At 34.0% G+C, this 23,267-nt stretch overlaps 1 protein-coding gene across 50 annotated transcripts in view; it reads left to right on the top strand.

Annotated features, from left to right (window-relative positions):
• The window catches only part of ASPH (aspartate beta-hydroxylase), a 223,649-nt gene that overhangs the window by 41,790 nt on the left and 158,592 nt on the right, over positions 1–23,267 (top strand). For 33 of the 50 annotated variants that reach the window (XM_031013987.3, XM_004047076.5, XM_031013986.3 and 30 more), the window contains exon 3: positions 1,626–1,694. In XM_031013987.3, the coding sequence (XP_030869847.3) occupies positions 1,626–1,694 (69 nt within the window). Of the gene's footprint in view, positions 1–179; positions 225–1,625; positions 1,695–23,267 lie in introns of all 50 variants that reach the window. The other 17 variants (XM_055349289.2, XM_055349288.2, XM_063709254.1 and 14 more) reach the window with 1 other exon arrangement.

Consider the following 23,267-nt stretch of genomic DNA (forward strand, 5'->3'; position numbering starts at 1 on the left):
GATAGATTGACAGACCAACTGAGGGAGAATTTTAGTTTGGAGACAAATTTCTGAGTAGATCTATGCTTTGACTGACTTACAGTGATATGTTGTTAGGGAATGTATCTTAAAAGAGGACACTTTAAGTATTTGTACCTTTAAGCACAAATAACAATTTTCATGTTTTTACATGCATGCAGCCAAAGCAAAGGACTTCCGTTATAACTTATCAGAGGTGCTTCAAGGTAGGCTATTGGAGTTGCATTTCAAGTCTACGTGTGTTAGTCTCTAATGGCTCATCCTTTTTCTACTAATTTAGTTATTATCTACATCAGAATATAAGTGATAGGACCAATTTCCCATTATGGGTTTGTCAGAAAGGATAGTGTTTTGTGTCTTTTACTGTTTCTTGAATTCTGTACTCTGCATAGCCTTGATTAGTACTTTTTGTTTTCTTAGCAGCTGAAATAACATCCTTATCTCTTCTTTCATCATAATCATTTTAAATGTGTATGTGTTTGCTAAGTCAGACTTCTATATAGCAAGTTAACCATTTTCCTAGGTATAGCAAGGGCTCTGGGGAGATAAAGATTGATCAGAACTAATCTGAGCCAAAATTTCTGCCTGTTCTTCTGTAATTTTTTAATGTACTTTGTGTTAAAGAAATGATAACAATTGCCAAAATTTTTTTTAGCACTAATGCTGTATTTGAGAATGCTGTTTAAAAAAATTGCTGTACATTAACATTATTATGTTTCTCTACAGTCATTGTCCAGTAATGAATTAGAATCATGTAGATTTTAGGATGCTTTTTTAGGGAGTTTAATGTATTTGACTTTTTGAAATGCTAATCAAAATAACAGTGTTCCTTATGATAAAGCACTAAAGCCTAAAAACATTTTCTGTTCATCAGGAGGAAAGGTTTTGGTAGTATTGTCTTCTCAGCGTATCTGTTTTAAGCCCTTTTTTTCTTAGTATAGATCGCCTGTGCTAATTAAGTTAAGTAGAATAATCATAAGTTTTCCTTTATAATTTCCGAAGCCTCCAGTTTTATATACCTTATTTCCAGAATGATCTTTTATTTTTAAAGGTTAATTCATGATATTTCTGTTATAAGTCATGATTGTAAAATATAAAATTAATGATTTTTTAATTTTTAGTACTTAGATTCTATGTTAATCTATTTACATTTGGTCTTTATTTGAGGCTTGGTTGTTTCTTTTGGTTCAGATATTGATAGTGTGATGAAATTTCATGCTTTAGAAACGTTAAATTTCAAGTGACTTAGGAATGCATCAGTATTATTTCATATATGCTAAAAACTTTACCAAAAATATTTTTAGCAGTATAATAAAAATTATTCTGAACTAATTAGATCAGGATGTTGTTCAATCTTTAAAGATAATGCTGTGTCAGTTTTATTTCATAGAATTTATTAGCTGAACATTTCCTGACTCTCTTAACTGAATTGCTCGCTATTTTTAGGTAAGATATTCATTTGACACTGCTTTGCAGGATTAAAAGAGCAAAGAATTGTATTAATTGGTAACATTTATGACTGAGTTGCACGACTTCACTAAGTTGTAATACCTTATTAAATTTCTTTTCTTTTTTATTCCCATACCATCATTTCTCCCCTATTGTAGGAAAACTAGGAATCTATGATGCTGATGGTGATGGAGATTTTGATGTGGATGATGCCAAAGTTTTATTAGGCAAGTACGCATTTTATGTTTTTTGTTAGTGGTGATAAAATGCTGGAAACAATTATTTTTGCTTTAATAATATCTATCTCAATAGTATATATCTTACAGGGGACTTTTCTCCCTTAAATCATATATTTCATTACTGTTAAAATTTTAAATGGCTTATTTTTCCACACTCTTTCGTGTCAATTTACTTTTATCAATGAATAAGTGTATATCTCTTACACATATATCTTTTGATAAGTATAATAATTTCATGTGTATTTTCAGATTTAAAGTACTTCTTATTCTGAACTTAGAATTTGAATAGATAATATCCTAGTCTGTTTTTAGATATGGTAATTATAGCCATTTTTCATTAACATTACACATTCACTTCCATTTCAAAATGTAAATTTCTACAGGCTTACATAAATTAATGATGAAATAATAGTGATAATAAACATCTTAAAATGTCCCATGCATATTTTAACGGTAGCATTAAAATATGAACTCCTGGTCTTTTGACCCAGTGTCTTTATTTTGGAAGTCTTGGACCCTTCTCTTTCATTATCAGAATTACTTGTCTTTCTCAGAGATGTTTCTTGTAATAAGTAACAGTGTGGTATTCCCTTATTTGTTTTAAAGTGCTGTCTTGCTGGAAAGAATGGTGTTAATTTTAATATGCAAATTTTATATAATCTGCCTGGTGAGACTTCTTTTGCTTTTGTATGTAGCATAATATATGTTAAAACTTTTTATATAAGAGTCTTCAGAAAAATAATGGATATGGCATGATATTATACACTAAGCTTATAAAATAATGACCCAAATAAATTCTTATTATAGTTACACTGTTTTGTGTATATTTATTAGACATGAAAACATGGTAGGATGCCACATCTGTAACTAGTGAAACTGCTTTTAGTAGATTAATTCCACCTCCTTATGAAATAAAGTTCTAAATATGAAAATAGAGTTTTAGTTGTGATTAAAGGTAATAAACCTTCCTAATGTTGACCTGTGTTGGTGTTTTTTTGTTTTTTTTTTATTATTGCCCATTGGGAATTAGTGTTTGTGCACTGAAACTTATTATGAAATTTCTTTTCTTGTCTTAACTTTAATGAAATTTTCAATGTAGTCCTGTCATTGTGTATCTGTATTTGAGTTTCTCTAAATATATTAAATCCTCAGATGACTATAATCTTAGGCGTGTAAAAGAAACAAAATTATGTAGAACTTATCAGAATGATGTTAATTTGCTTGCCTATAAATGGTTTATTACTTCATTATATTACTTTAAATGACACATTCTGAATACCAAAGCTTTTTATTTTAAAGATAAAATAAAATGTGGGCCAAGTTCCCTCATTTTTAGAAATAATATTACTCTCATCTACTGTATTTTATTGATTTTTATTTGTTTGTTTTTGCTTAAAACCAGCTATGTGGTCTGTCAGGAAATGCCATTAGAAATTAAAATGTGGTATTTCTTTGATAAAACACACGGATTTCTATAGCAAACTATTACCTTAACTTGATTTTTAGTGTATTTGAGATTTCAAAAGGTCATCCCCTTTAAGGTTTTTAACCTACCATTAAGAAGCTAATTAATTGTAACTTTGAATATTGCTGTTTGCAGGTATAGTGTGAGGAACTCATAAATTGTGCCATTTATAAGAATTATACACTTGGAGGTGGAACTAAATTTGGTGAATATCAAGGTTTATTTTGGTAACTTTACTAATAAATGCATAAAGACAGATCAGATAAAGCTACATAAATACTTTTTTACTCTTCCTGTACTGGTTTGCAGTTGGCTTGTGGCTTCAGTACAGATGAAACAAACCAAAGGTGAAATGTTAGGCTTACTTATCACCTCTAATCTTATTTCATAGCGTTTGAGTTCTCTGCATGAAATGCAACCTTAACTTGAATTGAGTTTTATGACTAAAGTTCTTTTCTGGTTTGTGAGATTATTGTAGTTTAGTGGTGCCTCTGTTACTGGAAGGTTACTGCAAAGACAGCCTGGTGAAATTGTTGGGAGTACAGAGGCTTTAATGGGTTCTTTGAGGTCAGGTAGAGGTTATGGGGGGAGCACTACAGTGAGCATATACCCAAAATGAAGCCAGACTTCCAAGGTCCATTCTCACTGGAGAGGGAGCTTAATGGTAAAGTTTAAACTTTAAGGGTTTAGGTTTTAGATTAAGGCCCAGGAGATCCAAGGGGAGGGAGGAGGGTAGGAAATCAGAGATAAGAGGAGCTGTTGGCATCGCAGGTATAGTAATAATTAAGATATGTTAAACTTTCATAAGATTTTGCATTTATTTCATAAGTTTTTTTTTCTAGGTTCTTAAATCTGCATATATCTAAATCTTATAAATTTGGGGAAATGTACACATTTACATGGTACATTTCACTCAATTTTAGAGTTTGGCTTTTCTTGTGAAATAGAATTAAATATATGTGAGTAAATCAAGACCCCTAACCATCATTAATTTTATTATTTGATTATTTCTGGCCAAGGCCCTTCTGATTCTTTGAAAGTGTGCTAAGCCCATTTTTCTTCATTTACATACCTTCTTGTTTTTGTGGCCAAATTAACTAAAATATAGATATCTTTGGTTGTAGTTCAGATTATTGAAAACTACCTTGTTTGAAAATATATTCTTTAAAAACTTATTTTCCAAATAAAATCAACAGGAAAATGACCCAAGAACTAAATGATGCGAGGACTGAATCCTTAGAGTGACACCACCTAAGGATCATGTGGTTGTCCTTTTGTCCTATGGCTAGCACCTAGCTGGCATCGTATCAGGTATGGCTGGAAAGCAAAAGGGAAGCCAGTCAGCACTTGCTACATCCTGGAAAATCATTTGTAGACTGATAGATGCATGAGTGAGCTGATGGGAGGAGAAGACCAGATCTTGCCAAGCCAAAGGCATTCCCTTTGGTTGAGCCCTGTTCTTAGAGGTTCAGAAGGAATCACATGCCGAGAATATATATTTTTCTCTTTGGACTAGTACTTTTGTCTTGAGAACCACAGGAAGGTTGCTTGGCTGGGTAAACAGTTTTGTTCAAATGCTTTTGCATATTTGTTGCATATGGTCACCTGTCATACTGAAGGATGGAAAAGTTTTATATTGTATATGTAATACTTGGAAGTACTTATAATATATTGGCAAATGGAGAAAAGTAAAGATGTTTATACTAAATATGCAGCTATGGTGTTTTAAGGCAGGAAGAAGAAACTGTTGTTATTCCCACAGGGACTTAGTTGGGATTATAGATCTTTGTTCACAGCATTTGTCTACTGCTAAATTCAGTGAAAACATTCTAGGCTTGTCAAAAAGTAATTTAAATACCAACTGCAATTTGCGTTTTTCCTACCAAAAACATGAACAATGACATAATATAGTTCTTTTGAGTAAAGCAGAGAAAACTCACTATAATCTTTAAAACTTTTAAATTAGTTGTCGTCTTATCCTTTATCTGCCTATCTTGATTGCTGGTAGTTATACTACATGGAGAAATTGTGTGTTGCCAAAGCCTTAAATGACTGAATTAGGTGGTTACAACCAGAAAAGCTCAGTGGTCATGGATGTTCACATTTCTTACAGTCAGAACACCCCACCCTATTATTCCTCCTCAAAATTAAGGGCTTGGTATACAGCTTGGTAGATTCTGATACCTATTGGAGCTAAGAAACCTTTGCTACCCAGAGCCAGTTCTTCACAGGAAAAAAACAAATGATGAAAACAATATATACTTCGATTTATTTCTATCCTAAGGGCCTGTTTGGGGTCCAATACTTAGTTGTAAGGGGTCTTAGCAGTAGAAGCTAATTTCACAGGCCCATGGGGAGAGGAATTTGGAATGTTCCTATTGCAAGTGACCAGCTAAGGCTTTGATCACGTTTCATATCGGTAGGCAAACTGAATTATTATTAATAGCTGACTCTTGTCATTGGCCAGAATTATGGGACCATGAGTCAGTTGCCAGAGTTTTATAGAGCTAGCACATTTAATAGTGTTAAAATTTAAGTGTTAAAATTATCTGAGTTACATAATTTGAGTGTATTTTTGCCCACCTATGGATGCTATAAATGGTAATACTGCTAATTATATTAACTCCAGAATTTCCTAAGTTAACTCCAGGTCTTAAGTGGGGTGGTGGTGGGGGGAGGGGAGAAGTTTGAGGAAATAAACCTTTCTAGTTTGAATGAACAAATGAACGAATGTGTGTATAATCAACTCTCGATAAAATCTGTTTGGTAAATGAGCAAATCTGGAGGTTGTCAGAGTATATATCTTTTTTTCCCTGATACTGCTTTTACTCACTCTTCCTTTTACTGTCAACTGGTTTTTCCATTACTGTCTATTGATTTTTGATGATAAAATTTTGTCTTTCAACTCAACACTCTAATGAGAGAAAGGTAAACCCGGGTAGGGGCTGGTAGGAGTGGTGAGGATTGGTGAAATTGTGGCTTTCTTTTGACATTTGATTGAGAGTTGATTGTAAGGTGTGCATTTTAATGGACTTCTTTATTTTCCAAGTACCATTTCTGTAAACCTCTCTGACCTTGATGCACCTCGCTTTTGAGATCACCCTTCCTCCACTTCTTTTTTCCACCTAACTGCTCTCCTTATTTTCTCTCTCTCTTCCTTTATTCTTATGTAGGCCTGACCAAAGATGGCAGTAATGAAAATATTGATTCTCTTGAGGAAGTCCTTAATATTTTAGCAGAGGAAAGTTCAGATTGGTTTTATGGTTTCCTCTCATTTCTCTATGATATAATGACTCCTTTTGAAATGCTAGAAGAAGAAGAAGAAGAAAGCGAAACCGCAGATGGTGTTGATGGTACGTCACAGAATGAAGGGGTTCAGGGAAAGACTTGTGTCATATTGGATTTACATAACCAGTAACCTTGATTCAGGGACTGAAGTCATTGGCTAATGAACACCTGAAGCAGCCTCCTTTTTCTTTTCTTTCCTTGGCTTATGCAGGGCTTAATGTGCAGTGGGGCGGTTGTGATCTTACCGTGCAAGTCAACCATGTGATCTTGCCCAGTACAGCTACTAGCTAGTCCCTTGCTCGCTCAGCTCCCCCAACTTCTATTGAAGAAAATGGTACTCCTCATTCTTGTAGTCAGCTACAAAGTACACTGAAAATGATGTTCTTGGTGGTATAATTGGTTTCTGTATCGTTTTGTTTCAACTCATGTATTCACTGAACTAAATTTGGACACTTAACAGCAAATTGTGTTGTGGTTAACCCTTGATGCTTGTCTTTCTAACACACTATTAATTATGATGATTCTAATGGATTTCATTATAAAAATATTTCTGGCATGATTTTTAAGTTAAATGCTTCTCTGTTCTTTAACATGACTGATGTATAAAATGATGGTTCTTTACTAAGCTGATATTTTTTATTGTAATTTGTTTAGGTTTGTCAGATAGGTTCCTACAAATTTCTGTGTAAAATTCTGTGTTAATGGTGCTTTTAAAATAATTTAAAAATAACTCCATGTTTTTGCCTTAGAGTAAGTTAACTTACTGTTTTCAGATAGTAGCATGACATATTTCTGTCTGTGAAAGCAAAATTTATTTTAAATTTTATTTCCAAATATACATCCAGAGAAAGTAATTTGTATTTTTTTTAAAGTAGGCGTATTACACAAGAGGGAACATGTGAATATGTATCTTAATGTTGTACATATTAAAATTATTCATCCTAAATAAGTCTTTTTCCATTTTTTCCTTCATTAACTTATTAATTGGATATTGATTTTGGCTTAGATGTAATGTTATTTTTAGAATTATAAACTTATTGAAGTGGTAATTCCATTTAGGGCAGTAAACTTTTCCCATTAGAAAACCTTAAAAACATATTTGAATCAATTGCTTTAAAAATGAGTTTGCTTCAGTAGTAACCAAAACAGGTGTAGCAGCTATGTACAAAATGCATTTCTTAAAATGAGATTTCATCAGTTTCCCCTCAAGCAAAGCTCTTCTAGGGATAAGGAAGATAAGGAAAGGGATGTTACTTTTTGAAGGAGTGATGTTCCATGGTTTTAAATCTCTTCCAGCTTCTCTAGGATTTTGCTTAGTGTTAGTTTGTCAGAGAGCTAAAAATTTGAAAATGCTTGCACTTCTTCACGTTTTATTTAACTATAATTTCTACTTTTCAAATATTTCTTGTCTTCTATATCTAATCAAATTACTTTCAATAAGTGTATCATTCATCCATTTATTCTGAGGGGACTATGACAAATTTAAATTGTTACGAATTACTCTTGTAGGCTGTCATAATAACAGCCTGAAAGTAGCAGCCTCAAGTCGGCATGGGACATCCATTCCCTCTGCCCACCATTTACCTGTGTCACCGAATACTGTCCAATTTGCTAATCTTATTAAAAAGCAAACATTCTGTAGCTACTTTTGGATGTGGATATACACACTGGACAATAATCTCTTAAAGTTTAAATGACTATTAAAGTGACTATTAAAGCTCTGGTTTGTCTTGCCCGCACTAATGGGCAAATATGTTTTATTCTGTTAATGCAGAAGATAGTCTGTTAAAGCTTCTGTTTTCAAATATTCAAGGACTTCAGTTAAGCTGTCACTTAGTAGCATGTTCTGCAACAAATGAGTATCATTCAGTAATGTTCCTTCTGAAAATTTATTCAATCTTTGTATTTATTGTGTCTTCTGCTTTCATTCTTGGGTACTATGAAATATCAAAGTTTATTAGGTTTAAATTCTAAAGGAATCTTCAGCCCCACTCAATGAAATTCACCCAGCCTAATTTCCGGGATATACTTTTTAAAGGAATCTTATTTGTTAACGTGTTGTTACTACTGACACTAGAAGATATTCGATTAATTGATAAGAAGTAAATGATTAAATTTTGTGTTAAAAATATTTGAAATTACTAATTTTTCATCAGGCTTTATTTGCCCTACTAATACATATTTTATGTACAGAAATTAATTATGCTTTATTTTTGTAAGTGAAAAACAAGAATGTGGGATAAAAATTTGCTACTTATTTTGTACCACCTCTCATTAGTTCCTCTGAAAGCCTCTGATGAAGGTGACACCCAGGTAGCTGACGAACCCCTGACTTCTGTGACTTCCGTCAACTTGTGCCTAAGGCTTGTGTGTGTGTATGTGTGTGTGTGTGTGTGTGTGTGTGTGTGTGTGTGAGAGAGAGAGATAAAATAAAGGTATTTGCAAAACTGCGCTATAAAGTATCTCAAAGCTGATCAAAATTACTTCACCTTAGTTTGATTTATTATGTATTGCTGAAATTCTTAATTTTCTAAGCGTGTATTTTCTGACTTTGTTTCATAATATAAGTCTTTTCCTACCTCATGTCTTTTAAACTTAAGAACTAAATTAAGGCAAAATCGTATCCCGTTAATTTGAATGTTTATATAGTTATGGAATTTTAAGTTATACTGTATTTACTTTACCTTTTCAGAGTTGAGAAACTCTGTGGAACAGGCTCCGTGTTGAGATATAGTGTTGTCTCCTCAGAGTCACTGTTCTGGCTTCTTCGGATGTGCTGACATTTGTCCGATTGCAAAGGCGCTGGGTTCTCCGGAGTTTGGCACGAAAACAAGACAGCAGCACTCTGGGGATTCTTTTCAGCCCTTTAGCTTCCTTCAGCCTGCCTTGCTTTGGGACATGAGTGGTGGGTATAAGTCAGTTGGGGAAGTGTCTTCTGGGTGCCAATTTTACCCAGTCCTGAGGCCTGGCTGTCAGCCTGCTGCCCTGGGGATCCTGCAGACGCCTCGGTGCTGAGGACATACGGAATAGTGGGCTGTCCTGCGTTTTCATCTTGTCCTTGAGTCTTTCTTTATTCTAGAAATTACCTCCCTATCTTATAGAGCTGTATCCAGACATGAAAGAAGGACTATTTTCTGTTTGAATTATTTTTATTTAGTTAGATAGAACAGATTGTTTGTCTACCCTGATGTTTGTGACTTCGGATAATTATCAAAAAATTAGATCTAGCACAGCCAGTTATTCTTAATTTGGTCACTTGACAGTTAACTTTTTGGGAATTGATGCTCCATGACCCTTTCTAAATAATCCGCTGGGCTAGCTCCTTAAGTCTATAAAACATACAAGAAATTTTCTGTGATTTGGCTGTGGAATCTTTGATCACAATGCATATTTGAAATACTTAAAGAAACTCAGTGACCCAGACTTTATTTTCATAAGTTAAATGATGGAACCAGTATTCAGAATTCACTGCCTTTGTTATTTGTTGAGATGACCCTGTAACACTTAGGAGTTAGATATTAAGTAGTTTGTGGACTCCTTGAAACTAGGAACCAGATCTTCGATTTTATTTGAATTCTCCTTCAATGCTAAGCCCTGCATGTGATATTCATTAATATCATATGAATAATGTCATATGCTGGTGTGGGTCCTGAAGGATGAGGAGTTACTCCTTGCATAATAAAATACTGAGTTTTTTTTTTAAAAAAAAAACTGGTTTAAATAAGTGGTAAAATTATTGGACATATTTTTTGCAATAGAAATGACATTTTGAGTTTCTATAACAAACCTATGCTAACAAAAGTCTTCAGGTGACCTTTCCAATCTCCAATTTGTATTTGAATCTGCATTTTACCTTTTTTTCTCTGTCTCTGGATGTAATCCCTTTCTGCTTATTTAGTCTTTCAGTTTTCTTATGTTCTGATCCTCCGTTCCCCACTTACTGTAGAGGGTTGGTGGGTTTGTAGCTTTTTCTTCTTCTTTTTTTAATCTGTACTATATTATTACATCTATTTAAAAATAAAAAAGCAATTGGTGTAGTGTCCTGACATGCATTTTACCAAGAGTAGACATCCATTCTAGAGGAACAGTCTGCCTCGCTAACAGGATGGTTACTCAGACATTTAGGGCCTCTTTTTGCTATGTGTAGTCAATGTTGAAATGATTACGATGTTCCAGTATGGGACAGAGGAAGATGAGAAGGCTCACAGTGACTCACAGGTCTCACTAGAAATGGTGAGAGTGGCTGAAATGACCTGAGTATGAAGTGATATCCAGACCAATTCTAGAGCTGTCTGAAAGTCTGAAGTAGCTACTTGTGTATCTGTAATGCAGCCAGTCTTCTAAAATCATGTCTATTGCATGTGGTGTAACCACAGATCTATCCATTGGCTTAATGGTTCAAACATTTTAATTTCATAGAGAACATTTGATTTTGAAAATGTAGAATAGTGGCCTGAGGCAGTTGCCAAAATAGCATAAATTTCCTTTAGGCAACTCTCTTATGTTCTAAGGGAAGAATGTAAGATCTTTTTTCTAATTTCTGTATAAGAATTCCCAAATAGTTGCCAGAGCTATTAACTATCATCACTTTAAATACTTACATCAAAATAAGTATAAAAGGACGAAAAGAAAGTAAATAGCATGGCAATTGTTTTTCAGCGTGTATTTTAAGCACATCCTAATGCTGCTTTGATTATTTCTTAAATTGGAATATATTCTATTAATTAAAAACAACTTTTGTCTGAATGGATTAAGAAATACCAAGATGTTTCCATTTTTGCTTGAATTGATAGAATTTTCTTCCTACTACTTGGAAACTATTTTTGAAGAGCCTTTGTGTTGTCATGAATTTTATTGATTAGTGGAATGTTCCCTTTTTTCTTTTTTTTCCGTAGACATTAGCTATGGTAGTAAAGATAGAAAAGGAGAAAAGTAGTGCATGCTTGTGGCATTTTGGCACTGTAGGGAGAATCTACATCAACCAAAGTTGCAAATGATAAGAATTTAATTCTGTCAAGAATTAGGAAGAATAGAAAGGTGGGCCTTTCGTACCTGCCTTGTGGTTTTCCCTTAAGTCCACTTCTCTAATGCCCACAAACTAATATTTTTTCCCCTCTACATGCTGTCACTAATCTTGGATTACCACTGACCCCTTTCTCCATTACTGTATTTCCCATTGTTGCTGGGGAAAAAAAAAATCTGTTATAAAGTTACCTGTACTGAGCCTCTGTCAGGGGCATGCTGCTCCAACAGTTTCCCTTGTTAGCAGTCATTCTAAACTTTTCCACAACCTTCCTTCTTCCAGGGTCATTTTATTCCTCTGTAGAGATGATTTTGCTTTCTGCTTTCCTAAGATAACCTAGTGTGGCTTCATTCTGTTATTTTCTTCTCTCTTCCCTTTACAACATTACTATCTCAGGATTTTTTTGAGCTATTGTTTCTTGTCTCATTCACTCACCTTTTTTTTTTTCAGACACTGCATCCTCTGGTTTCCAAAGCTAGCCCTTTCCCTTGAGCCTGTACCTCCTCCCGACCTCATCACCTCTCTCCTGTTATGAACTTAGCTTCTTTTTCTTACAGACATGCCTGCGTTTCCTCAACCTTCAAAACAAAACCCGGATAAAATTCTTCAAACTTTTTCCTTTTCTGTCCCCCTCAGAATCTAGGGAAATTCCATATATGATCAGTTTTCTTCTAAGGAAATGAGGAAGGCTGATGTGAGCACCCTAGATTTTTGGTCACCTTTCCTTCCACCTATGTTTTCTCATCATTGTGGCATGACTGCCTTCTCTACTGCTTGTAAAACTGTATTCTGAAGAACCTTAGAGGATATTTAGTAACTAACATAATAAAATAGTGCCCTCATCCTAAACCTTTGTTCTGCCTTCCTTCCTAAAACTGATCATTTCACTTAAAAAAAAAAAAAGCAAACACATTTCCTTTTTTAAAAAATTTAATTTCATTTTATTTTAAGTTCTGGGATACAAAAAAAAATTTTCTTTACTCTTTTTGTTTCATTGTTACTTAGGGACTCTTTTCTTAACTGTTTTTGGTGGTATACTTTTTTCATGTCTATATACTTTTCTTCAGAAACTGAATGTAATAATTGTTTAAATTATTAGCTTGGTCCTTTTTATGTCAAAAATACTGAAAAATTATTGGCTATGTTTTTAAGTTCAGAAAAGCATAAGATGATCCTTTGGAGTTTTATATCATGCATTGCACTTTGTTCATTTGTATCACTATAAGGATTTATACCCAAACCAAAAAAGTTTAAAATAAAGCACAGCACTGTTTATTTTTATATGTTTCACTAATCTGATGCTAATCTAATATTTTGGTTTATTCATGACAAAAGTTAACTCTAGTCTTTTCATCCATATAGCTCTTTTTACCTAGATCATAACAGTGGGGGTAGGGCGAGGGCAATCTGGGTTTCCTCACTCTACGTTTTAACAGGAAATTCTGGTTCTGCTGTGGGAGAACATGTAGGAGTCAGGAGGGGAACATAGCGGTACTAGAAGTATATTTTAATGTTTTATGCTGATGTGTTTTACACCTTAGATACTACTCATATTTAAAAGTGGGTATTACAAGAATAGTTTTGATATTTTATTCTGAAATAAACTTTAGTGGAGAGTGATTGGAAATAGCACTCATTATTGCTGGGTGATACACTGTTTTTGGCAGAGGTTAGGAAAGAATCAAGTTTTGTCTGGGAAAAATAATTTTTAAACACATGGGAATAAGTACTGGTTATGGTTACCTATGTATTTCATGTAAGTGGACAAATATAACCATGGTCACTTGTTTCCATTTTTATATTGACAGTGGTAAGAGATACTAATAACATTTTTGAAGAATATTGATATTTCAACCAAAATAAATTACCATTCTCAAATGGATGACCTCAATTGATAGATACAAATTGCTATCAATAGTGAAAGGGGAGGTTTGAACAATATAATAGAACAGACATCTAATACTGAAAGTAGAAGTTTTGAGAAATGTACAAAGTGGGTTTTATAATTTACAGCTGCAAAAGTGTCAGATGGCTTTGGGGACTTTCTTGTGACCACACCTTAGACCTTCGTTCTTTAGTGACAGGCTAAAGGCCACCCTTCCTGAGGAGATGAACACTACATTGCACCACCAACCCTAATGTGCCTAAGAAATGGATTGGAACTTTACAAAGTTTGCCAATACATGGCATAAACCAGCCTTTATGTGACTGAGAGAATTGGGAAGATCAGTTCATTGGGATGCTAAGTACAGCCTGGTTGGAATAAGAGTTAGAGGTATATTGTTAGATACTCAAAAATAAATCTATTATCAGAACTTTCATTTGCCAAGAGAGGAAATAGAAAGCTATTGCAAAGTTTTTAGAGTGAAAAATGTAAAATGTATGTACATAATACTGTCATTCTTACTTGCTCGTATAATTTTTTAAAAGACAATGCGAACTGGTGGAAGAGCAGTGATTGTTCAAACAGTAAAGATGAACTCTATCAAAATATGCTATCCTTTTTTGGATGGCAAGTGTGATTGAGTAGTGAAGTAAGGTCCTTGGTCCTTCACTCTAGTACTTTTAATTGATCATCTGTGACCCAAGCGGAAGTCTACCACTGAGTAGAAAATGCCATTTCCAGTGTCAATTAAGTATTTCTAATGCCAACAATTCTTAAAGATCTAAGCCAAATTGTGAAGTTGGTTAAATCATAGGCTGATTATAATGCATTTATATGTTAAAGACAGTGAAAGGAAAGCTTTAAAGTGACAAATAAGAGAGATATTGGAGTATTTTTTAATGATGAATTTAAGTAACTTAACAATTTTATAGTGGCATTGATTTTACCTATTTAATAGACACTTATTTTTGAATTCCCTTAAATTTTCTGTTTATAACCTATTTTCATCTTGTAAATGTCAACAGAAGGACCCAGTGGGGTAGCCAAGAGAAAAACTAAGGCTAAAGGTATTTTCATTTTTTCAAATTAGCCTTGAGTGAATCAAGTTTAATGTTTGAAAATGCATGACATTTTCTGGGAATGTTAATATTGCTACTAATGCTAAACACTATTGCTTTTGGGTCTTGCTTGGGTGCAACTTAGGTTATAAGTAGTTTTATCAAGATTTCATCAAAGGATTTTCTGCTTCAAGCCTATAATTTTAAGTCATTATCTTTTCATGTTATCAAAGCTTTGTAATAGTCTTTAAATTAAGAATGTATATATTATACAAATATCATGTTATATTTGTTATGCTGTATATATTAAATTTACATGTACACATCTTACCTTGTTCCCTAAAACCTTTCTTACTTTGATTTTTTTGAATTACTTTTGGGAAAAAAAGATGAAGTCTTCAGTAATTGTTTTTATTTCTCCAAAAGCTCTCATGATACTCTGTCTTAGAGCACAGTGAAAGCTAGTGTGATTCAAATGTGTAGTTTTCAGTAAAATGAAAACTTGGATGTATAATGTAGAACCCTACATTACATTGACATAGAATTTACTGTGTTTGATATTTTAATTCATTAAAAATTATTGGCCGGGCACGGTGGCTCACGCCTGTAATCCCAGCCCTTTGGGAAGCCGAGGCGGGTGGATCACGAGGTCAGGAATTCGAGACCAGCCTGAGCAATATGGTGAAACCCTGTCTCAACTGAAAATACAAAAATTGGCTGGACTTGGTGGCAGGCACCTGTAATCCCAGCTACTCAGGAGGCTGAGGCAGGAGAATCGCTTGAACCCGGGAGGCAGAGGTTGCAGTGAGCTGAGATTGTGCCATTGCACTCCAGCCTGGGCAACAGAGTGAGACTCTTAAAAAAATAATAATAATAATAAATAAGTTATTATACCTGTCAGCTATTTGTAGACTAACAGCTCAGTATTACAGCCTGACTTTATATGCCAGTGGTTATTCTTGTTTATATGTTAGTAGTCATATTCTTTGTGGGTAGAGGCATGGGGGATGTGCATGCCTCTATATAAGCCTCTATATAATAATAAATAAGTTATTATACCTGTCAGCCATTTGTAGACTAACAGCTCAATATTACAGCCTGACTTTATATGCCAGTGATTATTCTTGTTCATATGTTAGTAGTCATATTCTTTGTGGGTAGAGGCATGGGGAATGTGCATGCCTCTATATAAGCCTGTTTTTCTTTATAAGCCTGTGATATTCTTGTGGACATTTCACAGGCTTGGCATATTGTTTGTAGTTTGTTTTTTTGGTGAAATATGAACAGATGAGACTTACTATGTGATTCACAGGGTTTTGTGATTTATATTTTAAGATCAGGAACTTTTAATGGTTTAACCTCCTATCTCTTCTGAATAATTTCTGGGGACGAAAACAATTTTCACCATCTTATTTTTATATAAATAATGATGAAACAAATGGACAATAAAATATTTTACTTCTTGATCTAGAGAAGCAAATTAAACATTAAAGACTGAATTTTTTAAAAGCAGTTTTCAGAATAAGACATGATAGCATTGCACATCCATTTTACACTTTTGCAATGCCAGTATCTATGTTACTGTCCAAATGCATTGAAGTAGAATGAAGACTCAGCATGATCCTGAATGAATACTATTCTGTATTCTTAAAAGACTGTAATAAGGTTTTTTAGGAAGAACTGAAGAATCTCCTGGTTGATCACCAGGAAATTCAGTTAATGGAGAAACCCTATGTGGTGTTTCTGTTTGTTAATCAAGATTTTATTAGACAGCCTAGAAAGACATAGTGCTTTTAGTGAGCACTGCAAATCTAATGCTCATTTTGAATACCATTTGTGCTATGTAAGTTTTATGTGATTTTGATGGGCAAAAACATCTTTCACATTTTATTATATTAAAGAAATATTTCATTTTCTTTGTTTCTGCTTAAATGTGGCGTTGCTTCTGCTTAAATGTGGCATTGCAAACACCTTACCTTATGATTTCCTCATGAGAGTACAAACAGATGAAATTCAGAGCTTTTGCTAACTGCTTTATTACCATGTAAAGCAAGTTGAAAGCAATACCTTCCATGAGATTTGGAATTAGCTGTGTGTTTCATTTAATTGCTCTCTCAACCCAATGAACTAGAAGACGCGTGTTAGCTTGAGTGGCTCTACATGAATTAACAGGGAAACATACTTAAAGGAATACTGATTTCATGATGAATATAAGCAGAAAGAGAATTCTAATTTTTCCTTTTAAATACTACAGATAATGATTTAAAAATGTCATACACATGACAATTTTTTCCTAATTAAGAAAATGAAATTATATTTAATGTTATTTACGTATATTTGTCTTCAAAGAAGCACGTGTATTTTAAGGACATATGTTTTTGTTTGAGCTAAACATTTTAAATTATCTTTGTATATATTCTTACAAATTATGAAAAATTTGTTCTTACGTTGCCAGTGTTCCTTTAATTATAGTTACAAAGTGTGAGTTAATACTTTGTGTAAAGCACTGCCTTCGTGGTGCCCTCAATTTTATAATATTGCATGTTAATGTTTTAAGACAAGTCATACTATATTTCAAGATGGAAAATATGACAAGCTTCTAGCATTTTTTAATAGTTGATATTTGATAGAGATTTGCACCTATTTTTAGCCACCATAAAGACTAGTGAATTAAAGTAACTTTCTGAATGTGCATTTCCTGTGTGTGGAGAGATAAAAAGAGAATACCTTTTCACTAACTTCCTGTTCTGTGATTAAGAGATCCTGTCAATAAACATTTTTTCCTTTAATTGGAAAATCTGAAAGTTAAAGAACTCACTAAAGAAGAGCTCAAGAAGGAGAAAGAGAAACCTGAGTCAAGGAAGGAAAGTAAGAATGAAGAGAGAAAAAAGGGGAAGAAAGAGGATGTCCGAAAGGATAAGAAAATTGCTGATGCAGACCTATCCAGGAAGGAGTCTCCTAAGGGTAAAAAGGACAGAGAAAAAGAGAAAGTGGACCTAGAAAAAAGTGCTAAAACCAAGGAAAATAGGAAAAAATCAACAAATATAAAGGATGTTTCTAGTAAAATGGCATCCAGAGACAAAGATGACAGAAAGGAAAGTAGAAGTTCTACCAGATATGCACACTTAACAAAGGGAAATACCCAGAAAAGAAACTACTAAAGCTCTGGCATCATCATCCCAGAACATGGTCATGTTCCAGATTGCAATTTGTTACAAAAAAGCATGGAAAATGTAATATTGCTCTGATTGGTGAGGGTGTGTAAATTAGCCATTGAATGTATCATTGGTGCTCAGCAAGTAAATTACCTGAAATTTAAATATACCGTCTCATACTTCTAAATGTAAAAACATTTTTAAAATGTCATAGAATATGATGTAATAACTTCTATTTATTGATCATGTATTCAGACAAATATATGTATCATGAATTTTTATGGATTAATATACTGAATACTTTCATTGACGTTAAATAAGAATATTAAGATTTTAAATGTTATTTCTATGCATAATGCCTTGTAACTTTTTCAAGTGTGCTAAATACTCAGGGAGATGGATTTGCTTGTTGTTTTCTTCCCTCCTTCCCCTTCCTGCTTCCCTGTTTTTCTCTTTCGTGGACACCTCCCCAGGCTCATGTGCCACCACCTTCCCTCCTCTCCAGCCCTCCCAGCCCTCCCGCAGCCTTTCAGGGGGCCGTTCCTCGGGCTTTTCATGGGTTCTCCTTCCCCTTTTCCCTCTTATCTCCCCTTTTCTAGTCTCCCTCCCCAAGTCTTTTACTCTCTCCTTTCCTTCACTCCTCACCTCACCACTGCCCCTCACTCCTGCATGCTTCTCACTCCTGACCTCCCTACAACAACCTCACCCTTCTCCCATCATCCAGTACATACTTAGTGCTTACCATGTGCCACATACACTGCTCCGAGAACTGTGGCCATAGCCATGAATAAAGGGGAGAATTGTATTTAGAAGAACAGTTTCAGAACACTTTTATTTATGATACCTTTATAGTCTTAGAATAACTATAGAAAGGTTTTAATTATTTCAGATTAGGATGTACTTTCATTTTATATCACACTTTTTTTCCATTATTTTGGTTGAATGGCATACATTTTTCATATTTGATTGTGTCATTATTGTTTACCATTTCTAAGGAATTGCAAATGTAATCTCTTCACTAGAGATCAGAATTTAGCACCTCAGGAAACATTTAATATAAAAGTGAAGTTTTAGTGAGAAATTAATTCTACAAATGGTTTGTACTATTCTGTGCCTCAAATATTAAATATCTAATTGTGACTACTGTGAAATGCAGTTAGTTGATAATGATAAAATCTCTGTGGTAGCATTTTTGATTCTCTTAATGTTAACCTTATTAACAACAATCAAAAATGCTACCACTAAGATTTTATTTTTTAAAACATATTTATTTACTTTTTTATGAAGATCTTAAAAATGAGATTTTTGACCTAATTAAAGATATTTCAACTCAGAAATGAGTATGTTTAAGTGTAAATATTTCTAAATGTATTGGACACCTTTTTCTTAGGTTAACGCCTTTTACTATTTAAAGTCAAATACTTTACGACATTTAGTTGACAGAAATTTCAACTCAATAGAATTATACAACAGAAAAGAAATCCTAGAGAATATCTAATATCTCTAATATAATCCTGTTATTTATTGCTTAAAAATTAAGGCCTGAAGATATTGTAACCTGATAACTTGGAGTTTTATGTTTTGACTAGTCAGTATTTTGCCATTTTTACACATTACAAGAACATTGTAAACCAAAAAGGGAATTCTACGGCTGCTTTGTTTGGCAGATACAGGGCACTAACTTCAGATGACTAGATCTCAAGTCTAGACCTGGAATCAGAGTTCTTTTTCCTCTTAGCTCACTTCCTAAGTCTTAACTGTGCTGGTTTCTGCCTGAGTTATTCTATTTGGAGATGCTACCACTTGATAACCAAGATGGCCCTCAGCAGGCTCCAGACCAGTATCTAGTTTACCAACCCCAATGCAGATGGCTCTGGGAGAGAGAATTCCAGTTGGCCTGGTTAGGCCTGGTGAACATCTGGGACCATTTTTGTAGTTGAGGATGGTGATTCTTTCCAGGCGCACACCTGTGCACAAAGCTTTGGAATGGGAGTTGAGTGGGTCCCACTCAAACTTCATCAAATGTAGGGCTTCTGCGACAAGAAAGTGAGGCTTTGAGAACTGGACAGAAGAAGAAGCAGAACACGTCCCCCAGGCATATGAAAGTTACACGATTCTCAAACCATATCCCCGTGTTAGATCTTTTCTCCTGAGATAAACGGAATGTTTTTTTTAAAACTTATGTACAAAATTTTAAGTGCTGTCTTCACTAAAGATTTTTTGTTCTCTCTTGAAGAAGGGCAAACAATTATAAGTGAATTTGTTGAGAGCATTCTGGTAATTTTTACCGTAGTTTTTAAGTTCAATGGCTATGTGGCAGAAAATACATAAATACTAAATTCTAAACAAATGAGTGAAAATATTTTGGAATAACCTAATCATCAAAAGCACATAAGAATTGTCTATTGCTATTTAGTAAAGTACTTTGAAATGTTTTGGCTATCTCATTGATTTTTCCTTTGACTGTTAGCTCAAGAATTGAAACACCTCAACTAAAACATTTAAAGATCCTTTAAAAGCACTTGTAGACTAGAACTTGATTTATTTTTTCCCTTCTCTCTTCTTTTCCCCTTCTCTTTTCTTTCTTTTTGTAAATGTTTCAACTAACTTTCGTTGAAGTTGAAGTCACACTTTATCCAACTGCATAATATTTAAGCTTCAACTAAAAACAAGCTTTCAGTCATGATTAGAGGGTTAAAATCATGCATTGCACTCTCAGTTTTACACTTTTTATTCAGTAGGTTGTTATTTCTGTATTGTTTGCTTCATATTGTTTTCTAAGTATAATTAAAACCAGAAAGGTTACCTTTTTAAATAAGCCAGCTACAACGGGACAAAAAATTCACAATACTAAGTAGTTGGGAGTCAGAAGCTGTTTTCGGGAAGACCTGAAAAGGGAAAATTAAGTACTGAAAATGTAAGTTTATTTTGCCATACCCCTAGCAACATTTTATTTAAATTATATTGTGACTTGATTACAAATCTTTTAAATGACATTATTGGCATATTTTTCTTAAACTTTGTAAGAAAAAGATAACATTTCACATTTTAGTAGCAAAATCATTGTTAAGAGATAGCCAATTTTGTGAAAATATTTGAGTGCTAATCAATTTTTCCAGGATGATCTTCTATCCTTTAATATTTAGATACTTCCTTTTGAAGCACTTACATCATCATCAAATTTTTTGTCATTTGTTGTGTCATCTAATTTCTGTTTCATTTTCTAATGGCTTCGTATGTGAATGAATTTTAGTTATTCCTAATGTCATTGGTAGTCACTGTTTTGAATTTTTTTTTAAACAAGACTTTCAATTTTATAGGTAATTTGCATTGTATATAGATGATCGTCTCAAAATTTCACAATGAGAGACTGATGAAATTGATATAAATCAATCAGCATGAACACTTGAATTAATCCAGAGGACTACTTAAGTTAATTCTGTAGGTGGTTGCTTTATTGAGAATATTTTGTATTATGACCTGCTTAGCTAGGCAAGTTTGTAACTTCAGAGGTCCTCATAATGATACTTGGATAATAAAGATTCCATAGACACTTGCATTGAAAAAGAAAAGAAGTAAACAAGTGTCATTTTTAATTTGAAATGTTTTAAGTTAACTGTGATGTTATTGTCCGTGAAATGGATCTGGTGACTTAGGCTCTATCTCCTGACATTGATTTCTTTCTCCTGTGTCCTCAATTATTTCTTCTCCTGTTAATGCCCACTGGTAATAATTCTCAAAATCGATTGCTCAGAATATTCCATTGTAAAATGCACCTTGGAAATGGTTGTTTTCCTCATTTGTAAATTGAAGACAATGCCTGTTCCTCAAGGTGGTTGTGAGAACCAGTCAATGTTGCATATGTGTAAACAGCCAGCACGTGGTTGGGCATTCAGTTTCCCTTTATCATTGGTAGAATAAGAATAGTAATACTCAACCAAAACGTCTCAGTCAGGGGTTAAAAACTTGGAAGCACTGAAACTGTGCTTCCTATTCCTACTTAGGTCAACAGATTGCAAAACAAATATTTCAGTCCTTTATCCTTTGTAATGAATGTGTCTTTGTGAAATGAGTATAGTGGAGCCTGATTTATTCTACTGAGATCATTGAGGGGGCAAATGCAAATAATTATAAATGTTGCACACGAGTGAAGCCGTAAGAATGCTTAATTTTTAAAAGAATATTGTGACAACATGAAAACACAAGATATAAAGGCTAGAAAAAAAGTTATGAAATAAACTATAGCCTTAAGTATATGGTACAATCGAGAAGCCTAATAACCAGCCTAATTGTGAAAAACTTATGTTTGTTTTGTATTCAGAACACATTTTTCCATAGATGAGATTTTATGGTCTTCAGAGATTTTTTTTTTACTCTGGTCCACAAAAATTGATTTAATTCTAATATCCATTTCTGCAACTCTCATTGTAACTATGTTTCTATGGAAAATGCATTTATCATTCTGCCTTGGGATATTAGGAATATATTTAGTTTTACTTCTGAATGTTCTCCAGAATTTCTTTGGTTACATCCATGGTGTTAAATTCATTCAGATACCTTACATGGACAAAAATCATGGATTGGCTCACATAATTGTAAAGCCCAGGAGTAGTTTTGGCTTTTTTCTTTTCTTATGCTGGATCTAGGTGCTTGAACAGTGTTCTCAACATCCATCTGTCTATGGACCCTCAGGAATGTTGGCTTTCTTCTCAGGCAGAGTCTCGTGTGCTCATCTTCAACCCTACTCCTTATGGAGTGGGAGATAAGAAAGCTGTGATTGGTGACACCCTGGGATATGTGAGTGCCCACTTTTAAACTGTTGGGTAAAGAAAAATTGGAGTCCCCTAAGGAAGTTAGTGTGTTTCTACCAGAAGGAGGAGGAATTGGTGCACTGAAAGCAGGCAGATGATGGAGTTTGTTTCCCCTTTTTCTACCCATCCCATTCCTACTTCTCCCCCTGCCCAAATACAGAGAGGTGAATGGGATGGGCCAAAATAGGTATTTCAAAATAAGAAGCTGTGGAGCTAAACATTGGGTACTCATGGGCATAAAGATGGAAACAGGAGACACTAGAACTTCTAGAGAGGGGAGAGAGGGAAGGGGACAAGGGTTGAAAAACTAACTATTGGATACTATGCTCATTACCTGAGTGATGGAATCATTCATATTCTAAATTTCAATATCATGCAATATACCCATGCAGCAAACTTGCACGTGCTCCTTGAATCTAAATAGAAGTTGAAGTTATATTTAAAAATTAAAAAAAAAAAAAAAGCTAGGGAGAAGAGAGAGATCTCATTCCAAACAATTATTGGTCAACAATAGTTTTAGACCATTGAAAGAATATAAGAGAATGTTGACCTGATAATAAATATTGCCATTTAGATGTCAGGTGGTAAAGTTTATTTTGTTGTTAAGCTCTCTCCATTTTGCCCCATTCAGTTTAAAAGGAAAGTTTTTGTGTTTAGGAAACTAAAGGATGGGTGATATGTAGCAGACCCATAAGGTTATTTTCATGAAAAACCTAGCTTGGGCTAATCTGAAAGATTCCTCAATAACAGTCTTTAGTGTCTTATCTTTTCTTCTCCATTTGCCTAAGAATATAATTGTATAAGCTGGATGTTTATTCCTTGGCTATCGTTTTTACCTAGGAATCAATTTCTGCAAGAGCTCTGTAAGCCTTACAA

The sequence above is a fragment of the Gorilla gorilla genome, chromosome 7 (genome assembly GCF_029281585.2).
Source record: "Gorilla gorilla gorilla isolate KB3781 chromosome 7, NHGRI_mGorGor1-v2.1_pri, whole genome shotgun sequence".
Lineage (NCBI taxonomy): Eukaryota > Metazoa > Chordata > Mammalia > Primates > Hominidae > Gorilla > Gorilla gorilla.